At 46.7% G+C, this 24,468-nt stretch overlaps 1 protein-coding gene across 1 annotated transcript in view; it reads left to right on the top strand.

Annotated features, from left to right (window-relative positions):
• The window catches only part of LOC311226581 (protein MTSS 1-like), a gene marked incomplete at its 3' end in the record, with an annotated part of 147,949 nt that extends 123,481 nt beyond the window's left edge, over positions 1 to 24,468 (top strand). Inside the window, exons 11-19 of the mRNA XM_084312001.1 lie at positions 5,281 to 5,438; positions 8,054 to 8,161; positions 9,078 to 9,175; positions 10,197 to 10,410; positions 16,400 to 16,531; positions 18,932 to 19,180; positions 21,029 to 21,184; positions 22,065 to 22,221; positions 23,813 to 24,468. Of these exons, the coding sequence (XP_084168127.1) occupies positions 5,281 to 5,438; positions 8,054 to 8,161; positions 9,078 to 9,175; positions 10,197 to 10,410; positions 16,400 to 16,531; positions 18,932 to 19,180; positions 21,029 to 21,184; positions 22,065 to 22,221; positions 23,813 to 24,468 (1,928 nt within the window). The remainder of the gene's footprint in view (positions 1 to 5,280; positions 5,439 to 8,053; positions 8,162 to 9,077; positions 9,176 to 10,196; positions 10,411 to 16,399; positions 16,532 to 18,931; positions 19,181 to 21,028; positions 21,185 to 22,064; positions 22,222 to 23,812) is intronic.

The raw sequence follows: 24,468 nt of genomic DNA, 5'->3' as shown, positions 1-24,468 counted from the left end.
GTTACGCGGACCACCTTTAAGAGCACCTGGGCGCCCCCGCTGCTAGCGGGGTCAATGTACATAACACTTGCCTTTGTGCTGCTGGATGGTGCAGGCTTTCTTCTGTTACTGTCGTGTAGGACATCTAGGTGGGCTCCGTCACACCGACTACACCTCTTCTTGAGGCGGCACTCGGCTGCCATGTGACTGCGCGCACATCGGTAACAGCGTCGGTTGGACTTTATCCATTGACTCACTTCTTCAGCGGTCATCTTCTTGAACAGGTCACATTGTGACAACCAGTGTTCCTTTTCGCAGTACGGGCACACCATCTTCCACTTCTCTTTCATCGAGGGGGTACTGTGGTTCTTGCTGCTCGGTACTGATTCTGATTGGTGCATGACAGTCACCGATCTTCGGCCATCGTTTGCTCTCCTAGGTCCCTCTCTGGAGCTTGGTGTGCTCCGCACGAACGTATCCAACCGTAGGCTGCTGACTTCTCTCGCCAGGAAGTCGGCTAGGTCTAGGAGGGATGGCTCGGGACCGTTAGGATCACGGTGGTCTCTTTGCCGCCTGAAGCGCTCCTGTCGGGCGGGCGGCAGCTTCTCTAAAATCCTCTCGACATTCGAGTTTGCGTATAGTTCATGCATACCCTTTTCTCGTTGCGCCCCCAGCATCCCTACCAGGGATTGTACTTTGATAGACAGGTCGTCTAGTGAGCGATTGTCTGTTGCTGGGGGTAGGCGGTCAATATGCCTTATCTCTTGTATTACGTAATCCCATATACGTCCATATCTTTGGTCTAGTGCTGCTAGAGCCGCTGTGTATGGGGTAGTAGAGGTGGCATAGGCCAGCGCTATGTTGTGCGCTCTGGGCACTTTCAGGTGCTTCAATAGGATAGCATACTTGTGGCGTTCATCAGCTACATCCACCATCATTGTCTCTAAGCACATCCGTAGCTCCGTGTACTGTGCTCGGTTCTCATGGGTGAAGTCTGGAAACGTCGGTGTGCCAATGTATGACGCCGTGGATGGCTGGCACATCGGTGAGCGTTGGAAGAGAGGCCTCCTAGGCGAGTCTCCTCTTACGCCTCTCGGTGGGCTGGTACCGGCAGGGTACCATGGCCCGCTGGTCCAGGTGCTATTCCTCGGGACTGGTCGTGCGTCATGCTCACCCGTGAATAGAGTCGGGGGTCTGTAGCGCAGAGCCGCGGGGGTATAGCCTGGGCTGTACTGGACCTCCTGGTCCTGTGGAGTACGGTGCTGCTGTCGGGCTTGACTCTCCTCTTCTCCCTCTTCTTCCTCTGTCAGGTCATCTAGATCCTGTAGTCGTCTATTTAGCCTCTCCGCGGTGTACGCCGTTCCTTCCTTGTAGCTGGGTCTCACTGGGACCAGTCGGGGAAGGAGTTCGGAGGGGGGTATAGGCTCTCTCTGGTGGTCGGGCTCAGGGTCGCTTAATCGGTTAGGGGAGGGTGCCCTTGACCCGTGTCTTGACGAGGCCCTGGAACCCCTTGTGGAGGGAGGGGGTGTTGCCCTGGCGATCAGCTGCTCCATTAGCTGCGCTTGTAGTCTGTCGCGCTCGGCTTCGCGCTTGGTGAGATCTGCTTCTCTTTGGGCACCGGCAGCGGCACGCTGGGTGTCGGCCCGGTCTCTTGCCATATTCTCTTCCGTCTGAAGGCGTCTCATCTCCAGACGTATGCGCTCTTCGTCGCTCCGTTGCTGCGCTTGGAGGCGTTCTCTTTCAATGGTAGAATGTTCGCGCTCGCTAAGCATCTGTGCTTGGAGTTGTTCGCGCTCGCTAAGCGTCTGTGCTTGGAGTCGATCGCGCTCCGTAGAGGCTGCTAGGCTGGCGAGGAACGCCTGTGCCAGCATCTTGTCCGCCTCGCTGGGGGAAGACGCTGGTTGAGGTGATCCGCTCCTGGCAGTACTCGTTGGGGATGCGTTCCCCTGCGGGGAGTCCTGGAGCTCTATCTCCTCGGCGCTCTCCTCATCTTGTTCCGTGCAGAGTTCCATCTCTGGAGGGTTGTCTTCCTCCCGGAGCTCTTCGGGGACTACTTCTTCGGTCTTGGCGGGGGGTAAAGTCGTGTCAGTTCCCTCCTGGTCCCCACCGTGAGCTTGGTCAGTTACATTAGAACCCACTAGGGCCTCTGTGGTCAAGGTATCCTGGTTGATAGGGTCGGACATAATTTTACTTTCTACTTTTACCGCGTTTACCGTTTGTAGAAGGCTAGGTAGTATACTGGCGGCGTAATCCTCTAAGTACTGAGGTGGCTGCCGTCTACGCTGCGGGCGTTCTACTTTAGGAGGACCGTTTCGTGGAGTGTTCATCATAGGCCATTTCAATATTAATACCACTATATTAATATTACACTAATTACCCTCCGGCTCGAAGGACCAATTGTAACTGAGGGGTACAATTCCCTGACTGTATTGATAAGTATGGTATCATTAAACCACTACCGCTTTATGTACTTTAACTACTGGCCATACAGTACACGATATCTAAATATGATGAACACTTTCCACAATGAAATCGGTTCCAGACAAAGGTAATAATCAAATATTTAATATAGCAAAAGGTACATATGATATTCACTATTACATTTATGATTTGAATGCACTTGTAAGGCAAATGAGTACTCGTAGGCAAATCAACACTGAATGTCCAATCTCTGGTTACGCAGGAAGCAAGTATACAACCTGGCTCTTAGGGAATTAGATCTATGGTACACTTAATGATATAGCGGGATACTCTGGAAGGGGTCCTCCCGGTTGTAAGCCGGTAGGGGGGGTAGGAGAGCCGTCGGTAGTAGACCGTCTGGTCAACGATATCTAGGGAGACTTCAAGTACAGAAGACAGTGCAGTAGACTCTTGATCCGCAGATGAATACACCTTGGTTCTCTTGTAGGCTGTAGCTCCACAATGAAGAAGAAGCTAGGCGACCTCAGTCTCTCTGAGCGCCGACTCAACTTGACTCCTCTCGGGGGTAAATCCAACACTCACAGGCGTCGGCGATTATCCGCTCCACAAATCACAGTACCAAAGCAAATATATATTCCAGCCGCATAGGGCTCAGCAGTCGTCGGGTAGGTAATCCAGTGTACATGTCCCTCGGTCCTCGCCTAGATCTCCTCGGATGAAAGCGCCATGTGGTCGGCCCAGCCTGGATAAGACTCTAGATAACACGAGGAAGCGTTGGAGATGCTGGTCACTTTAGAACTCTAACCGCACGATGCACCATACACGATAGACTATTATTACTTAATAGAAATACGTCGCACTCGACGGTACAGTGCCAAACTCTGACAATTCAGTTATTAATTCGCACGAGGTCTCGATGCTATTCTAAGGCCAAACAGGCCATACTTCACCGCACGTCGTATCGTGGGTGAGGCTTCGCGTTCTGTTACTAAGTTGGGTAGAAGGGTAAGGGACTAAGGGACTTCTACATTTACTTGCGCCATATTTATATGCACGGTGAACAAATAGTGCCACTCTCATTTCGGTAGCCGTATCCCTGAGCGGAGCCGGGGCTAGTACGGACATGTCTCGTCAGTACCTTTGAACTTGACGCCAGGGGCTGGTCCCCTGGCGCCTGGTCCTTTTGTCCAATAAGAGAATGAACTATTATGGGCTATAGTAGGCTAAAGGGATATTCCGTGTATATGTACAAGGAATATACAAGGGATATCAAACGATATACAAATACTATTCAATATATATCAATAAATAAATATATATACTCGGTTTAATCTGATCCTTCGTAACACTTGCTATCTAATACAATACATACATATATGCTCTCGCTCGCTCTCCCCCCTGGACCCCCACTTGGATAATCCATCCATTTTCATTAATTTCTAACCAGGCACTAAAATTCATATGCTAGTCTTTATTCTCTCTTATTAATACCAGCATTCTATGCTCTGCTTGGTGCCAGACTTCTATTGAAGCCTGTATAAAAATTCTAAATATACAAGCAAATATCTGAAGAAGTATATATCAACCAGTATATCAAACGTTAGCTAGTTAACAATGCAACAACTTGCAGGCGATTGTGACATCTGAGGTAATAACCTTATAAATTACATGATGTCATAAACGAGGAGATGACAATATCATTCAACACAGTGTCAGCCCAACTGAAAGTTCCCACACTTGTCACCGATGTGAGTTCACACGCTACACAGTGACGTGATGACCCTTCCTTCTTTTATAGTTTCCTTGCAAAAACACGAGAAAATAAACTTGGGTCTGTGTTAGAATGTTTATGTTGTTAAGAAACCATCACGATATTTTCAACAAAAACAAACCAGCATTCTAGAACTGCCACTACAGCCAAGGAGTAACTTGATGGGAAAAGATGTTGAACCAATATTCTTTGGGACTTTAAGATATAGAAGAGGAATGTTATTTATTTAGCTAAACTGCCCATAATGGCCATGATTTGATATTAGCACTAACATAATAACAAACCGTTTAATATAGTTCTGTTTATTTAGGATCCCCATTAGTTGTTACCTCAGTAACAACTACTCTTACTGGGGTCCTCTCAAAATAACATAACACATTCAAACATAAAATCATTGTACAATCAGAATAAAACAATACTTCCATGCACATTGTACAAGCAACAACACCAAAACAAAGAATAATAATGACAGTAAAGATAGTCATTTGTCTGTCTACGTGAATGAAGCTCCACAGAAGTGGAGAGGTGACAGAGGTCCCAACTCTCACCTACCACCACACAAATGCCCTCATTTGGATTTTTTTTCCCATCAAATTATTTCTTTCTGTAAAATCGCTGTTTTCATTTTATTTTTGAAACTTGTCTTACTGGTAATATGTGTTGGATGTAATGGCAGTTTGTTTCAGTTTGACATAACTCTATACATTACAGTTTTCTTTAATGAATTAGTTCATTAATGTAGTTCAGTTCGGTCTAGTCTGATTCTCTCTCTCTCTCTCTTTCTCTCTCTCTCTCTGTCTCTATCTCTCTCTGTCTGCCTGTCTCTCTCTCTCTGTCTCTATCTCTCTCTCTGTCTGCCTGTCTCTCTGTCTCTCTCTCTCTCTGTCTGCCTGTCTCTCTCTCTCTGTCTCTCTCTGTCTCTCTCTCTCTCTCTCTCTCTCTCTCTCTCTCTCTCTCTCTCTCTCTCTCTCTCTCTCTCTCTCCAAATAATCCATTCTACCTTAACCTCTAACAAATATCTGTCTTTCTTCTGTTGTGTGTGCGTGTGTGTGTGTGTGTGTGTGTGTGTGTGTGTGTGTGTGTGTGTGTGTGTGTGTGTGTGTGTGCAGGTCGTGGAGACATCCAGCCTCAGCTGGACAGCGCCATGCAGGACGTGAACGACAAGTACCTGCTGCTGGAGGAGACGGAGAAGCAGGCGGTCAGGAAGGCGCTGGTGGAGGAGCGGAGCCGCTTCTGCACCTTGGTCTCCATGCTGCGGCCGGTCGTGGTGCGTAGATCTCCACTGTCCATGAGAGCTACATGGGGGTTATTCATGGAGAGGAGGAGGGGTTGCCCCCTAGTTGAGCTATGATACCAAAAGCAACAGTTCATGTTCTACCAAAACAACAATATATATTCTATTAAAACAACAGTATACGCTCTACCAAAACAACAGTATGTTCTACCAAAACAGCAGTGTATGATCTTCTACCAGAACAACAGTATAGGTTCTACCAAAACAACAGTATACGCTCTACCAGAACAACAGTATATGTTCTACCAAAACAACACCAAAACAACAGTATGTTCTACCAAAACAACAGTATATGTTCTACCAAAACAACAGTATATGTTCTACCAAAACAACAGTATATTCTATTAAAACAACAGTATACATTCTACCAAAACAACAGTATGTTCTACCAAAACAACAGTATATATTCTATTAAAACAACAGTATATTCTATTAAAACAACAGTATATGTTCTACCAAAACAACAGTATATTCTATTAAAACAACAGTATATTCTATTAAAACAACAGTATATGTTCTACCAAAACAACAGTATGTTCTACCAAAACAACAGTATATGTTCTACCAAAACAACAGTATATTCTATTAAAACAACAGTATATGTTCTACCAAAACAACAGTATGTTCTACCAGAACAACAGTATATTCTATTAAAACAACAGTATATGTTCTACCAAAACAACAGTATATTCTATTAAAACAACAGTATACATTCTACCAAAACAACAGTATGTTCTACCAAAACAACAGTATATATTCTATTAAAACAACAGTATATTCTATTAAAACAACAGTATATGTTCTACCAGAACAACAGTATGTTCTACCAAAACAACAGTATATGTTCTACCAAAACAACAGTATATGTTCTACCAAAACAACAGTATACATTCTACCAAAACAACAGTATGTTCTACCAAAACAACAGTATATATTCTATTAAAACAACAGTATATTCTATTAAAACAACAGTATATGTTCTACCAGAACAACAGTATGTTCTACCAAAACAACAGTATATGTTCTACCAAAACAACAGTATATGTTCTACCAAAACAACAGTATACGTTCTACCAAAACAACAGTATATTATATTAAAACAACAGTATATGTTCTACCAAAACAACAGTATATTATATTAAAACAACAGTATAATGTTCTACCAAAACAACAGTATGTTCTACCAAAACAACAGTATAGGTTCTACCAGAACAACAGTATGTTCTACCAAAACAACAGTATACGTTCTACCAGAACAACAGTATATGTTCTACCAAAACAACAGTATAGGTTCTACCAAAACAACAGTATACGTTCTACCAGAACAACAGTATATGTTCTACCAAAACAACAGTATAGGTTCTACCAAAACAACAGTATACGTTCTACCAGAACAACAGTATGTTCTACCAAAACAACAGTATATGTTCTAACAGAACAACAAAGGATGGAATCTCGTTGAAGAATGGTGTTGTTTCTAATGGGGTTCCAGACAGCGGTGGGGTCTTTGTAAAAAGGCACATCAAAGCTGCTGTGGTTCCTGTTGTATTCTCTTTCAGGTCTTTATATGTGTCTCTAGTAGGAGGAAATCACCAGGACCCGCCTCGACAACACAAACTCTTATTGTTCCACTAATGGGCTTTTGTCGATTAGGAACACGCCAACATTATGGGAAATGTGCTTACCATCTTCTCCAGAGAAGATACCAATTTCCTCTCTGTGCCTTTAGTAGAAAGCTACCTGGCTGTGAACAAGCCTAGTTTAGCACAAATGAATGGAAGCGGATATGGACCACTAGCCTAGCTGTTGGTCAAAAACACCTCTCCCGAAGTGGTCCGTATCCGCTTCCAATATAGGATCGATGCAATGTAAAAAGATTGGTTCATATCAATACTCTTATTATGAAATTCCCGTGACAAGCCTCATTTACGCACAAGCGCAGCTCCGCCAGCTGGATTCGCGCGAGAACAAACCATCTGGCAGCAACAACAAGTCGTTACAGCAGGGCTCCATAGTGCACCTATTTGGTCACATTTTGCGACCCGGGTGAGCCAGTCCCTCGCTCTCTCTCCCCCTCCCTCTCTCTACGTTCAATCATTTTATGTAGCAAAAGGTTACACTGTAAAAACCAACTGGATAGTTAATGATAATAAACATTTAGCTGAAATATTCAAAATTCATTAAGTCTGCTATAAGCCATTATCCTTTTCTGTGTGTGTGTGTGTGTGTGTGTGTGTGCGCGTTTGTGTCCCAGACCAGATGAGGTCAGAGGAGTTTGATAGTGGCCAGATAATGTTGAGATTTAAACATAAAAAATATAATACATAAAACAATTGTTGTATGAACGGTTTGGGAGGGGTTTTAGGTTGTGAGTTCCAAAAAAATTGAACTTAAAAGTGATTTCAAGTTTCTTTAATAGAATGTGAACATTTTAAAGCTCAATATATCAAAACGTGGCACTTTACAGTGAACAGGTCTATTTGCCGGCTCTGCCAAGACGGGTCTGGAGAGATTCCCAGTATAATACGTTACTATAATATATGTATCTAACTGACAGTATATACCGGTGTGTGGCGTCTGTGCTGCAGGAGGAGGAGATGTCGATGCTGGGAGAGATCACTCACCTACAGACCCTGAACGATGACCTGAAGACCCTCACCATGGACCCCCATAAACTACCCCCATCCAGCGAACAGGTCTCTTCTCTTCTCGTCTCGTCTCTTCTCGTCTCGTCTCTTCTCGTCTCGTCTCTTCTCTTCTCGTCTCGTCTCTTCTCTTCTCTTCTCTTCTCGTCTCTTCTCTTCTCGTCTCGTCTCGTCTCTTCTCTTCTCGTCTCTTCTCTTCTCTTCTCGTCTCTTCTCTTCTCTTCTCTTCTCGTCTCTTCTCTTCTCTTCTCTTCTCTTCTCTTCTCGTCTCTTCTCGTCTTGTCTCATCTCGTCTCTTCTCTTTTCTTCTCTTCTCCTCTCCTCTGTCCTTCTTCTATTCTCTTCTCATCTCTCCTCTCCTCTGTCCTTCTTCTCCTCTCATTTCCTCTCTTCTCTTCTCTCTCTTCTCTTCTCTTCTCTTCTCTTCTCTTCTCTTCTCTTCTCTTCTCTTCTCTTCTCTTCTCTTCTCTTCTCCTATCCTCTCCTCTTCTCTTCTCTTTTCTTCTCATCTCTCCTCTCATCTGTCCTTCTTCTCCTCTCCTCTCCTCTTCTCCTCTCTTCTCTTCTCTTCCATGGACTGCCAAAGAGGCTGGTCATGTAATACAGATTTCCTCTAGAATATAACACAAATTCTATTCTATTCTATTCTATTCTATATGGAGAAATTGTTAGTTAAATTTTCAATACCTGCATTTATTAATCCCCCCCTCTCTCTCTCCCTCTCTCTCTCTCTCTCTCTCTCTCTCTCTCTCTCTCTCTCTCTCTCTCTCTCTCTCTCTCTCTCTCTCTCTCTCTCTCTCTCTCTCTCTCTCTCTCTCTCTCTCTCTCTCTCTCTCTCTCTCTCTCTCTCTCTCTCTCCCTCTCTCTCTCTCTCTCTCTCTCTCTCTCTCTCTCTCTCTCTCTCTCTCTCTCTCTCTCTCTCTCCCTCTCTCTCTCTCTCTCTCTCTCTCTCTCTCTCTCTCTCTAGGTCATTGTGGATCTGAAGGGATCAGAGTGTACCTGGACCTATCAGACTCCACCCTCATCGCCAAGCACCACCGTGTCCAGGAAGTCCAGCATGTGCAGGTTGGTTGTCATAAGAACATCGTGCATGACTGTGCTTTTTAAACTGCATTGAAAAATTACTGAAAAAAATTAAACAAGTAAGCCTAGATACTAGATTTTCAAACACACAACTTGGGTTACCATGACAACCTGCCACTACAACCTACATGTAAATACAGCAGCAGCAGCAACAACAAAAAACACCAGCTACACCCAAACAAACCTATCTCCATGGTTTGATGTGTCACCCTACAGTACTGCAGCTTACAATACATGACAGACACTCAACATATAGAGAGGTAGATAGACTTGGTGACAAATTAGACGTTTTAATATCCCTAGCTCTCTTTCTCTCCCTCCCTCTCACTTCATCTCCCTCTCTCTCACACACTCTCTCTCCCTCCCTCTCTCTCTCTCTTACACTCTCTCTCTCCCTCCCTCTCTCTCTTTCTCTCTCACACTCTTACTCTCTCTCCCTTTCCCCACATCTCCCTCCCTCTCTTTCTCACACACTCTCCCTCTCTCTCACATACTCTCTCCCTCGCTCTCTCTCCCTCTCTCTCCCCTCACCCTCTCGCTCCCCTCTCTCTCTCCGACCTCTCTCTCTATCTCTCTCCCCCACCTCTCTCTCTTTTTCTCTCTCTCACTCTCCTCTCTCTCCCCCTCTCTCTATCTCCGTCCCTCTCTTTCTCACACTCTCTCTACCCCCCACCTCTCTCTCCCACTCTCTCTCTTTCTCTCCCTCCCCCCTCTCTCTTTCTCCCCCCCCCACCTCTCTCTCCCTCTCTCTATCTCCCTCCCTCTCTTTTTCACACACTCTCCCTCTCTCCCCCCACCTCTCTCTCTCCCCCCCCCTCTCTCCCACCTCTCCCTCACCCCCCCCCCCCCCCCACACCGCTATCTCTCTCTCTCCCCCCACCTCTCTCTCTCTCTCCCCCCACCTCTCTCTCTCCCCCCCTCTCTCTCCCACCTCTCCCTCACCCCCCCCCCCACACCGCTATCTCTCTCTCTCTCCCCCCCTCCCTCTCTCTCTCCACCACAGTAGTCTGAACAGTGTGAACAGTAGTGACTCTCGCTCCAGTGGTTCTCACTGCCACTCCCCAACCTCCCACTTCCGGTACCGCAGCTCCTCCTCCGCGCTGCCCCAGCAGGCCCCGGCCCGCCTCTCCTCCGTCTCCTCGCACGACTCTGGCTTCATCTCACAAGACGCCTACCAGTCCAAGTCACCCTCACCGATGCCCCCGGAGAACTCCCAGGTAGGGGAACACACACCTTAAAGTCCCTAGTCCCAGGCACTTTGTACCACAAGGGCTAGCACCAGCCAACAGGCACTTTAAGGCAATATGCACTTTAAACTGGAACACTGAGCTATTTTAGATACTGTAGCATTTTTTCTTTATTGTTTGTGTAATACTTTTATCGTGGGGATTGTATTGCATGTATTCTTGTGTTTTTATATTGTATGTTATTGTTTTTATACTGTATGTATTGTATGTGCTGGCACCATGACAAATCCCAATCAACCATGTGTTGAAATGGCAATAAAGTTTTCTATTCTATTCTATTCTAAGAAACAGTCGAGCCACTACAAGATACCTTTATTGCCACACAACCAGTTTGGTGGTATTTGTGTTCAGTACAGAGTGTTTGAAGCTCTGGATATACATAAAACAAGAACATGGATACATTTACCCCCCCTTCCCAGCAATAAATACATAATTAAATACAGCACACCACGACACAACACAACATAACACACGGAAGAGACTATAGTCCATCCGGTCAGGAGCTTGGTTAGTGTAAGGGCCGGAGAGGGGGGCCAAGGGAGTTCAGGGTCCGAATGGCTGTTGGAAAGAAGCTGTCCTTGAAGCGGGTGGTTTTTGCAAGGATGGACTTGAAGCGCCTACCTGAGGGCAGGGGCTGAAACAGGGGGTGTGCTGGGTGTGAGGGGTCCTTTCCAATTTTCCTGGCATGGGTGGTTGTGTGGGAGGTGAAGATGGAGTCCAGGGAGGGAAGGTCACAACCAATCATTTTGGAGGCCTTGTTGATGATGCGCTGAAGTTTGTGAATGGAGTGTTTTTGTGCAGAACCGTACCAGACGATGATTGATGAGGTGAGTATGCTTTGAATGATGGCAGTATAAAATCGGACCAGCTAGCGAGATAATGTTAGCAACGTTACACAACATTAGTACATTTACATTTACATTTACATTTAGTCATTTAGCTGACGCTTTTATCCAAAGCGACTTAGTAACATTAGCTAGCAAGATAATATTAGCAACATATGTTAGCAACGTTACACAACATTAGTAACATTAGTAACATTAGCTAGCAAGCTAACATTGATTTTTTTTTTCAATTTAGTTAAAGAGGCCAATGTGCACATTGTGCTGTAAATGTCATTATCAGAAAGCATTTCATTGGATGCTAAATTAGTCTCCGCCCCCATGTGCAGGATGACTCATCAACATTTGATTCATTGTTTTCCAGGAAATAACCATTCTTAATACCATTTAAGAATACCTACAGAACAACTTTTCTGTCATTGTCGGGCAGATACTGGTGTATAAGTGACAATCAATGCAAGACATTATGTGATAAAAGAACATAAACATCTATTTTGATAGATAGAAGTGGAAACACTCACCAGTCACATAATCAATGCGTAGCCTCTAGCTGATTCATGGAGACCTGTGCTCAGAGGTTCTGGCCGTGTTCGGAGAGACCCGGACAGCTTCAGTACAAGCGCAACTCGCCTGAATCGCTACATCGTTGAAAAAACCACAATAACGGTTTGTGTTTTCGGTTGGGGCTAGGCGGGAGTTCTCACATAGGACCACATTAGGACATGCAAACCAACATTTCAACCATCCACAGCAGAATACAGTCTGCATGTGTCTCCAGACACTTGATTCTCCTCTCAGACCAATGCATCATTACTGTATGGGAGTGTGTAGTAATACTCACAATCCTTTGGGGTAACATTACCTATTTAATTTCATGAGCAAGCAGGTAAGGACACACACACACACACACACGCACACGCACACTATCGTGGTGATTGTATTCCACACCAGTCCTCTTGTCACCTATGAGGTCAGAGAGTCCTCCCAGGTTGCTAGGTGACCATTTGCTCATTAACTGTAAGAAGTGGTGGTTTGGCTGTGGGAGCTCTTGCGTGCGTGTGTGCGTGTGCGTGCATGCGTGCGTGTGTGTGTGTGTGTGCGTGCGTGTGTACGTGGGTGGAAGGGTGAATGTGTGTACAGTATGTGCATCTGTGTACACGGGTGTGTGTGGGCCTGTACGTGGGTGGAAGGGTGAATGTGTGTACAGTGTGTGTATTTGTGTGTGTACACAGGTGTGTGTGTGTGTGTGTGTGTGTGTGTGTGTGTGTGTGTGTGTGTGTGTGTGTGTGTGTGTGTGTGTGTGTGTGTGTGTGTGTGTGTGTGTGTGTGTGTGTGTGTGTGTGTGTGTGTGTGTGTGTGTGTGTGTGTGTGTGTGTGTGTGTGTGTGTGTGTGTGTGTGTGTGTGAGACTCTTTGCCCCTGCTAGTGATGAGTCACCATGGCGACTAGTCAGAATGACAGATGTGAGCCTGACAACCAGACTGTTGTTCCCTCAGTACAACCTAAAGTGACCAGGCAGTAAGCACAGACCAGACTCCACTACAGACCAGACTGCACTACAGACCAGGCTCCACTACAGACCAGGCTCCACTACAGACCAGACTGCACTACAGACCAGGCTCCACTACAGACCAGGCTCCACTACAGACCAGACTGCACTACAGACCAGGCTCCACTACAGACCAGGCTCCACTACAGACCAGACTGCACCACAGACCAGACTGCACTACAGACCAGACTCCACTACAGACCAGACTGCACTACAGACCAGACTCCACTACAGACCAGGCTCCACTACAGACCAGACTGCACTACAGACCAGACTGCACTACAGACCAGGCTCCACTACAGACCAGGCTCCACCACAGACCAGGCTCCACTACAGACCAGGCTCCACTACAGACCAGGCTCCACTACAGACCAGGCTCCACCACAGACCAGGCTCCACTACAGACCAGGCTCCACCACAGACCAGGCTCCACTACAGACCAGGCTCCACCACAGACCAGGCTCCACTACAGACCAGGCTCCACTACAGACCAGACTATCTTGTCTAGCACAGTCTCTGGAGCGTAACAGTAAGAATCATTTTGTATGAAAGTATTCTGTACTTCTGTATGACAACTATTAAAGAAACTTGAAACTTGAAACTTGACTGCACTACAGACCAGGCTCCAACACAGACCAGGCTCCTCCACAGACCAGGCTCCACTACAGACCAGGCTCCACTACAGACCAGACTGCACTACAGACCAGGCTCCACTACAGACCAGGCTCCACTACAGACCAGGCTCCACTACAGACCAGGCTCCACTACAGACCAGGCTCCACTACAGACCAGGCTCCACTACAGACCAGGCTCCACTACAGACCAGGCTCCACTACAGACCAGGCTCCACTACAGACCAGGCTCCAACACAGACCAGGCTCCACTACAGACCAGGCTCCACCACAGATCAAGCCACGCCGGGGTCGTAGTCCAGAAGCAGCAGCTCCCTCTTTGTGTGGACTAAAATGATGCACTAGTGGACCTGGGCATAATGTCCACTTACATGTAGACACGTCCGCTCACCACAGAGTGTCTCTGTCCACGTGTACATAGCGTGCGTGTACGATACGGCTCGACATGTGCGCCGATCAAAGGAGACGGATGGATCAAAAGGCTGAACGTGTGTCAGTTCACTCTTCCATACAGGTTAAGTTTATTTGGATCCCCATTAGCCACAGCAGTGCTGTGACTATTCTTCCTGGGGTCCATAACACGTAACGTAAAATACAGTTACAGACTTTATACACTCACAACATTCACATGGCATACAGACAATTAAAACAACAATAAATACTCCTTATCAAATTCATAATACAATACAACAATACCTACTCGTAATTTATTCATAATACAATACAGCATAATATACTATTTAGCTTTTACATACATTATCTATGTTCATATCAACCAATTATACAATCTTCTAATAATATATCCATACAGTATGACAGGATGCAGCATCAGGTCCAAATCACAAAGCCCCTTTATTCGCCCCGAGTACTGTACATGTTTCTGTGTGTTCCTAGACCTGCTTCACACATTACACACATGTCCTACATCGCAGATACCAGTTGTAGTCGAGTCACTACATCTTGAGTCCGAGTCGAGTCTCGAGTCCCCAGTGTCCGAGTCCAAGTCGGAGTCACCAAAGAAGAGCCAGAGTCGAGTCCCCATTACCTGGCCTAGTCCGAGTCCAAGTCATCAAGGTTGAGTCCACTCCACTCTGGCGGTCAAAGAGCTGACATACAAATAAATAAAGGTCTACATTAAACATAAATGACATCAACATTTCAAAGGGAGTTTATTTACTTTGTGACACAATAGCCAAACAAATGCACTAGCCATCAAAATCGTATATGCCAAATGATTAGGGCCTATTACAGAAAGGAAATAACTATTTATCAATTAACAAGTCTTGAGTCCTCGTCTTCACCTTCCGAGTCTGAATGCAGTCAATGCTCGAGTCCAAGTCGAGTCACGAGTCTTGAAAATCAGTCCTGGACTCCAGTACTACAACACTGATATGGATGCAGTGAAGCCTGTTATCAAAAGAGATTCACCATGTAGCTCATTATTCTGCAACACTGTCCTCTTCCCTCATCGGTCCATCTGCTGAAATGTGCTTCTGTCTCTCTGAACATGAGGACAAGCTGTGTCCATCTGCTCATCCCGGTGTCAAAGCTTCTTAGAGTATACCATAGACGTGTGTCCCGTCCACGACGGACTCAGTGTGCGCACTGCACCAAGGAGGCGAAAAGGAACGTAATCCTGGTCAGAACAACGGGGCAGACTACAATACAGTACAATATGTGTACAGTATGTGCATTTGTTAGCCATGCTAGCGATCTAAACAATCAATGTAAAAGGTGAGGAGAGACTCGCACTAACAGCCATGTTGATCTGTTTAAATGACATCCAGACGTTTTTGTTTGAAACAACTTTTCGTCAGGGGCGTGCCATGGTTTCTCCATAGAGCTCCATTATACTTTTAATCAATTATTTCAAATGTTGTCTAAAGGTGTGGAAGTCAGCAGGAGAACCAGGGACTGTCTGTTTTGAATTCTTACTTTTTTGACAGGGGCATGCATGTTAATAATCCATGCATAATAGTCCATGCATATTTCTGTGACCTGTTCAGTGCCATCATTAACAATTGATCTTTTTCAATTGATCTTTTTCTTATTAATCAGCGCCATCAGTCATAGTGATCTTTTTTAAAACTAATTAATCAACATCATCGATCACAACTGCTTTTCTGCCTTCTCCTTATTCTCTCCCTCTGTTTATCTCTTGTCTGTATGTCCGCTGTCCTGTCTGTCTCTCTGTGTGTCTGTCTGTCTGTCTTTCTCTGTCTGTTTTCTCTCCGTCTGTCTCTCTGTCTGTCTGTCTTTCTCTCTGTCTGTTTTCTCTCTGTCTGTCTCTCTGTCTGTCTCTCTGTGTCTGTCTGTCTTTCTCTCTGTCTGTTTTCTCTCTGTCTGTCTCTCTGTCTGTCTCTCTGTGTCTGTCTGTCTTTCTCTCTGTCTGTTTTCTCTCTGTCTGTTTTCTCTCTGTCTGTCTCTCTGTGTGTCTGTCTTTCTCTCTGTCTGTGTTCTCTCTGTCTGTCTTTCTCTCTGTCTGTCTTTCTCTCTGTCTGTCTCTCTGTGTCTGTGTGTCTGTCTTTCTCTCTGTCTGTTTTCTCTCTGTCTGTCTCTCTTTCTGTCCATCTGGTTTGTCCTTCTCTGCGTTGCCTTATGTGGCATTTTCTTGGCTGCCCTATGCGTCCTCCAAACTGCTGACTGTGTGTATGTGTGTGTGTGTGTGCGCGCATGGCATGCGTGTGTGTGTGTGTGCGTGTGTGTGCGCATGTGTGTGTGTGTGTGTGTGCGTGTGTGCGCATGTGTGTGTGTGTGTGCGCGTGTGTGTCTGTGTGCGTGTGTGTGTGTGTGCGTGTGTGTGTGTGTGTGTGCGTGTGTGTGTGTGTGTGCATGTGTGTGTGTGCGTGTGTGCGCATGTGTGTGTGTGTGTGCGTGTGTGCGCATGTGTGTGTGTGTGCGTGCATGGTCCTGCTCTGCGGCATGGCTCTGCTGTAGTCGTGTGTCTCTCTGTCATCGGCCTCTGAGACTCAGCCTGTCAGTGAGAACGCCTCCTCTTCCTCCTCCTCCTCCTCTTCCTCCTCCTCTCCCTCATACAAGGAGCCCTGCTCCACCACAGAGGGAGAACAGGTGAACTAACAACACATGGAGCACACAGAACACACACATGCAGTACATACACACTCACACACACACACACACACACACACATACATTACATACACAGTCACACACACACACACACACACACACACACACACACATACACACTCACACATACAGTACATACACACTCACACACACACACACACACACACACACACACACACACACACATACATTACATACACACAGTCACACACACACACACACATACAGTACATACACACTCACACACACACATACAGTACATACACACACATACAGTACATACACACACACACATACAGTACATACACACTCACACATACAGTACATACATACTCACACACAGACGTACAGTACATACACACTCACACACACACATACAGTACATACACACTCACACACACACATACAGTACATACACACTCACACACACACATACAGTACTTACACACTCACACACAGAACACACACACATACAGTGCATACACACTCACACATACAGTACATACACACTCACACACACACACATACAGTACATACACATACACACTCACACACATACAGTACATACACACATACACACACAGAACACACACACACATACAGTACATACACACTCACACACACAAACGGTGCTGTCCAGGTTCTGATTTCATACAATACACACACCCACTAGGCTACTACAGCGAGCCCCACTCATTTCATATAGTGCAAATTAATTGTTCAAATGAAGGCATCCAATATGATTAACCATTGTCTTACCTTAATGCAACAAAATAAAAATACGACGTTTCGCGCATCAATGATCTTTTCTGCTTTAAGTTTGTCTGTGAGATCACTTTCAATGTGAAGCGGACTCAGAGTTGACTGTCTCTCCTGGCGCATATTGTTGTTCTTCTTAGCCAGTTTCGGATGCGCCTCATTGGGAAAGACCATTCACAAGTTGCGGTGCCGACGGCAATGAAGGAAACGTTTTCCGTAATTTGGATCTCATCATGCTTTGAAAACAATGTACATAGTAGCTCTAAAAAGTTTCCACGGTTTGATTAACTCTGACTCAGTCTCATCATGCCCTCGTAGAGTAAGCCCTTGGCCTCAGGTGATCTGTGTTATGCCCAGGCGGCATGTAACTTGGAATGGAGTTCCAGGTCTTGGCAGCTCTCACGGAGAGGGCTGATTTGCTAAATGTACTTGTCCTTAATGGAACAGCCAAGTCACCCGGTACAACAGTTCTGGTGAACCTGGAGGTGAAAAAATCAGAAAGTGGGGGTGGGGCTAGACCATGGAGGATTTTGAAGACCAGACTGGCATCGGTTAGTTTGATGATGTGGCGTGATTGGTTACTGCCTGCAGTCTGGAATGTTAAACGGCCACCACACCTACTGCCATTGACACCTTGGTTGGCCAACCCTTGCGTATTGTCACCACCGGGCTGCAGCAGCCCACACACACACAATATCGTAGCCTAGGCTGCCTATAATAATGCGCAGACTGGGGCTGCCGGTTTGGGTAGGCATAGCCTAGCCTGGCCTTACATACCCGCCGCCTATGATACTCACACAGACAACACGCACACAGAACACACAACACACACACACATGTACACACACACAGAACACACACACATACACAGAGAACACATACGCACACAGAACGTGGAACACACACACACACACACACACATACACAGAACACACACAAACACAGAACATGGAACACACGTACAAACATGAGAACAGACAGACAGACACACGCACACACACACACACACACACACACATACACAGAACACACACAAACACAGAACGTGGAACACACACACACGTACAAACATGCACAGGGAGAACAGACAGACAGACACACACACACACACACACGGAACAAACACACACATGCCTCTTGGGTCAACTCAATTTCAATTCAATCAATTCAAAATGCAAATAGAAACGTCAAGTAATTAGGTAATGAGAGCGGTAGAGCATAACGCTTTCATCTGTAATTAGCACCTTTTCTTACCAGGGTGGATATGACACCTCATGAAACACCATCTTGAAGTCACACACACACACACACACACACACACACACACACACACACACACACACACCACACACACACACACACACACACACACACACACACACACACACACACACACACCTGCTAGGTTTGAAGGTTGATTCACTCTTCATTGCTTGTGCAGTAGGACCACACCTGGTATCCACATTCATCACGTTTGATCATAAAACATTTTTGACAAGTTAATTTATCCATATTATGCATTATCCCGCCCATTCTGTCACGACATCAGCTCATTGGTCAAAATCATTGTCACCGATTTTGAATGTTCATTCACGTTCTTCCTCCTTCATTCACATTCAGTTGTCAAATGGTTTTGACCACCACGCCGCCCCCTACCTGTACGGAGCGGTACCGCAGGCCCAGGACAGCCACCTCTTTCCTCCGTCATCCACCTGCTCCTCCCCCTCCCCCCTGTCCTCACCCTCCTATTCGTCCACCTCACCCATGTGGGCGTGGTCTCGTCCAGGCTCCGGCCTATTGGCAGAGTTCCCGCCCCTTGGCCCACAGGGGGCCGGAATGATCCCCTCATCCAAAGTCCCAACCTGGAAGGTTTGTGTCTCCCGAGTCCCGACCTGTCCACCTGTCTCCTGACCTGTCCCCCCATGTCCTGACCTGTCTTCTGACCTGTCTTCTGACCTGTCCCCCCATGTCCTGACCTGTCTCCTGACCTGTCTTCTGACCTGTCCCCCCATATCCTGACCTGTCTCCTGACCTGTCCCCCCATATCCTGACCTGTCTTCTGACCTGTCCCCCCATATCCTGACCTGTCTTCTGACCTGTCCCCCCATATCCTGACCTGTCTTCTGACCTGTCCCCCCATGTCCTGACCTGTCTCCTGACCTGTCCCCCCATATCCTGACCTGTCTCCTGACCTGTCCCCCCATATCCTGACCTGTCTTCTGACCTGTCCCCCCATGTCCTGACCTGTCTTCTGACCTGTCCCCCCATGTCCTGACCTGTCTTCTGACCTGTCCCCCCATGTCCTGACCTGTCTTCTGACCTGTCCCCCCATGTCCTGACCTGTCTTCTGACCTGTCCCCCCATATCCTGACCTGTCTTCTGACCTGTCCCCCCATATCCTGACCTGTCTTCTGACCTGTCTTCTGACCTGTCCCCCCATATCCTGACCTGTCTCCTGACCTGTCCCCCAATATCCTGACCTGTCTTCTGACCTGTCCCCCCATATCCTGACCTGTCTTCTGACCTGTCTTCTGACCTGTCCCCCCATATCCTGACCTGTCTTCTGACCTGTCTTCTGACCTGTCCCCCCATATCCTGACCTGTCTCCTGACCTGTCCCCCAATATCCTGACCTGTCTTCTGACCTGTCCCCCCATATCCTGACCTGTCTTCTGACCTGTCTTCTGACCTGTCCCCCCATGTCCTGACCTGTCTTCTGACCTGTCCCCCCATGTCCTGACCTGTCTCCTGACCTGTCTTCTGACCTGTCTTCTGACCTGTCCCCCCATATCCTGACCTGTCTCCTGACCTGTCTCCTGACCTGTCTCCTGACCTGTCCCCCCATATCCTGACCTGTCTTCTGACCTGTCTTCTGACCTGTCTTCTGACCTGTCCCCCCATATCCTGACCTGTCTCCTGACCTGTCCCCCGACCTATCCTTCCATGTCCACCTGTGTTCTGACCTGTCCCTCCATATCTTTCTTTCTGTTTCTTTATTTGTTTTCTTTCTTTGTTTCTTTCTTTCTTTCTTTGTTTTCTTTCTTTCCGTCTTTCATCTTCCTTCCTTCCTTCCTTCCTTCCTTCCTTCCTTCCTTCCTTCCTTCCTTCCTTCCTTCCTTCCTTCCTTCCTTCCTTCATTCCTCCTAGCCAACCAAAATGGCGGAATTCTGTACAAAACCACAAACCTTTTAGCACAAGACATTGGTTCTTTTGGGGACCAGTGTCTTGATGATTTTCACAAAACAATCCTATTTTTTTGCTCTCATCTCATTCTCTCATCCCTATTCTGTTATCTTTAGCAGCATTCCACACACACCTGTTGCAGACATAATGTAGCTGACATTGCGCTAAGTTTTCCTGTCTCCCGCGATATGTAATAATAATAATAATAATAATAACTTTATTTGTATAGCACTTTTCATACAGAAATTGCAGTTCAAAGTGCTTCACAACAGTAAAAAATACAGGCATAAGCGAGCATAAAAAATGAAATACAAAAAGATAGAGAGGTAGCAAGGTAAGGTAAATCACAGTTTTTCAGTAATACAAATAATAAAATAGAATAGATTAGATAGAGTAAAAAAGTGCGGTTTGATTCAGTTTAAAATAGGCTAAAAATAATATATATTTAATATATATTTGCTGTTGCAGTAATTTGCTGGCAGCTTTACATCCCAGTTTGACCCACGTCTGATTCTAACAAGAGCTCCTTACACAGGACTGGGCCAAGCCAGGTCCCTATGACCAGCCCACAGCCAACACCCTGAGGAGGACCAAGGACCGGAGGGAGACTACAGATCCCAGCAGCCACCTGGGCAGTGAAGCCACCACGCCGGGGGAGGAGCCACAGAGGAACGCCAGGGGAATGCCCAAGGTGAGAGGACGCTCTTAACGGGTCACTGTGCAACTTGACGAGTTGTTTACATTGGCAGAGCCTGCGTTTATTCTACAAAACACATTTACTATATACACGACTACACTATATACACTACACTACTACTAATGTTTTTATCTTGTGTTGGTCATGAATCTAAATCAAATAATTTTGAGGTACTGAACCAAACACAAGCATAGAAAGTAGTTATTTGAACAGTAAATTGGGTGGTACAATGACATGGCATATTTAATCTGTAATATTTAAATTCTACTGTATGTATTTTATAAATTCAAATAAATGATTTATCACCGACATCTAAGAAGGGAGATCCCCCCTTGAATGGCCCTTCTAAGGTTTCTCTCCTCCACATTGCCTGTGGTGCATTTTTTCCTATTGCTAGGTTTTAGTGAGTTTTTCCTTACCTTCGCATGGGGTATGTCTGGGAGTGTTGCATTTATTTTGCATTTATTTTAAATTGTTTGGACTTTATGGTGTTTTTGTTTTGTTCTTGATTGTTCTTATTCTTATTGTGATGTTTCTTCTTGACTTGTTTAAAGAAGACGTGTCCGGCCCATGGGGACATTAACGTGTGTTGTCGGGCCTTACAAATAAATTTGATTTGATTTGTGTGTGTGTGTCTGTGTGTGTGTGTGTGTCTGTGTGTGTGTGTGTCTGTGTGTGTCGTCTGTCTGTCTGTCTGTCTGTCTGTCTGTCTGTCTGTCTGTCTGTCTGTCTGTCTGTCTGTCTGTCTGTCTGTCTGTCTGTCTGTCTGTCTGTGTGTGTGTGTGTGTGTGTGCGTGCGCGTGTGTGTGTGTGTGTCTGTGTGTGTGTGTGTGTGTGTGTGTGTGTGTGTGTGTGTGTGTGTGTGTGTGAGCAGGAGGAAGCGGAGGCCCATGAGGAGCTCGCCAGGGCGCTGGCCAGGGGCCTCCAGCTGGACATCCAGAGGTGCAGCAGAGACTCACTGCAGGGCTCCTCTGGATACAGCACCCAGAGCAACACCCCCTGCTGCTCAGAGGACACCATACCTTCACAAGGTAACACACACACATACACACACACACACACAAATAAATGACAACAACAACAACAGACAGCAGTTAAAAACAGTGAACCAAATAAAATAATAGAATAAAAATAATTTTTTTTTTTTTTTATTATTGCTAAACAAAAATTATTAAAAGTCAGTACTCAACACATAATGCATAATGAAACTAACAGTCAAGGTGGTTAAAATTACATGCAAGTACAGAAACAAGACAAAAAAAAGTCTATAATAATATTTTAACCGTATACAGTGTATATCCAGCGAAATTAACAATTATACAAATGCTTATATAGGACATACCCCTAATACCTATTTTCTAAAACCCTACACACATATGCTCCAGCTCGAACCCCCCCATAAAAATAACTTAAATAAAATCATCAGTCAATAACTAAAAACTATAGGAACAGTGAGGACAAAGGGTGCCTATATCAAAAACCTGTCTGAACATGTGTGTTTTTAGCAGTTTTTTAAGAGTTGTCTGAGGACGCACACACACACACACAGCAGCACCCAGAGCACCACCCCCTGCTGCTCAGAGGATACCATCCCTTCACAAGGTGAGAGAGCGTACTACGGGTATTGCACTACCACCCCTGCAGGACTTATATAACAAGAGGTGCAAATCCAGAGCCTGCAGAATAATGAAAGACCCTCACCACCGCAACAACAGCCTGTTCAAGCTGCTGCGGTCAGGCAAACGCCTGCGCACACCAGCAACTAGGACAGAGAGACTTCGGCTCAGCTTCTTCCCCCAGGTCATCAGAGTCTTGAACACTGAACTCTCCACACACAAGCACACATGAGCACACACACAACACACAACACACATACTGAATACACTCACACCAAACGTCACTTTAGACTTTACTAAATGAAAAGGTCACTTTACTTTATAATTTTTTTTTTTTTTTTAATTAAATAAAGAACGGGAGTGGTTCTTGTATAGCAATAGATGGATATAGCAAGATAGCATAAGGATATATAGTATAACTGTATATTGTATAGTATAGTATTGTATAGTTGTGTATATAAGACCCAGTGCCTGTAAAGGAATGTGAATCACTACCCACTTTCAAAACCACTCTCAAAGAACACCTACGGGAGACTGCAATTCGAAACTGGCCCCTGTAAATGTCCTAACCCAACCCCCTCCAATGTACAGTAAATGACCTAACCCAAGAATACACGAGACCCTCCTCTTGGAACTAAGTATGGTTTCGTCGATATTACAATGTACAGTTACCCCCCCCCCCGCCTACCCATCCCAACCCCCTCCCCCCCCGCCACCCCACCCACCCAACCACCTCCAATGTACAGTCCACCACCCCCCCAACCAAACGGCCCCCCAACCCCCCCACACCACCTCCTACAATGTACAGTCCGGACCTGGGGCGACAGGGCCTTTGCCGCTGCTGCCCCCTCCCTCTGGAAAGCTCTTAAACTCATCCTCTGCCGTGAGACTGACTAACACGAAATCCCGTTCCCTCTTCCAGTGTCAGACTGCGACTAACACGAAATCCCGTTCCCTCTTCTAGTGTCAGACTGTGACTAACACGAAATCCCGTTCCCTCCTCCAGTGTCAGACTGCGACTACTTCTCTGTGGGCGTGGACCCGGACGGGGACCAGCAGGACTTCGACAAGTCCTCCACCATCCCCCGGAGTGGCGACATCAGCCAGTCCTACCGGCGTATGTTCCAGTCCAAGCGGCCCGCCTCCACAGCGGGCGTCCCCTCCAACGGCCCCGCCCAGATCGTCACCCCCGGCGTGGCCACCATCCGGCGCACGCCATCCTCCAAGCCCAACCTGCGGAGACCCTCCGGGCTGAGCCTGGGCCCCATCCCCATCAAACCCCCCATGATCCCGGTCAAGACCCCCACGGTGCCGGACCACCCCTTCTTCTCCGGCGGCGGGGCAGCGACAGTGGAGGAGAGCGACGGAGGGGGCCCCCGGACGCCGCTCTTGCCGAGCGGCGGCAACGGGCCCCTGTCGCCAAGGACCGGCGGCCCCTGGGACGGCGCTCAGAGGCTCCAGGGCCAAGGCGCGGGGTCCGACCCTCCCACCCCGCCGCCGCAGCCCGGAGGCCGGCTGTCTGAGTGGGACCGCCAGCCTCTCCCGGAGGTGCTGGAGGAAGCGGAGGCTGGCGAGGTGGAGGACGTTCTCGTGGCCATCCGGCGGGGCATCAAGCTCAAGAGGACGACGACCAGCGACCGCTCGGCGCCACGGATCTACTGA

Source organism: Notolepis coatsorum (genome assembly GCF_963971535.1).
Source record: "Notolepis coatsorum genome assembly, chromosome: 4".
Taxonomy (NCBI): Eukaryota; Metazoa; Chordata; class Actinopteri; order Aulopiformes; family Paralepididae; genus Notolepis; species Notolepis coatsorum.
This window is presented reverse-complemented; position numbering and strand designations above follow the sequence as displayed.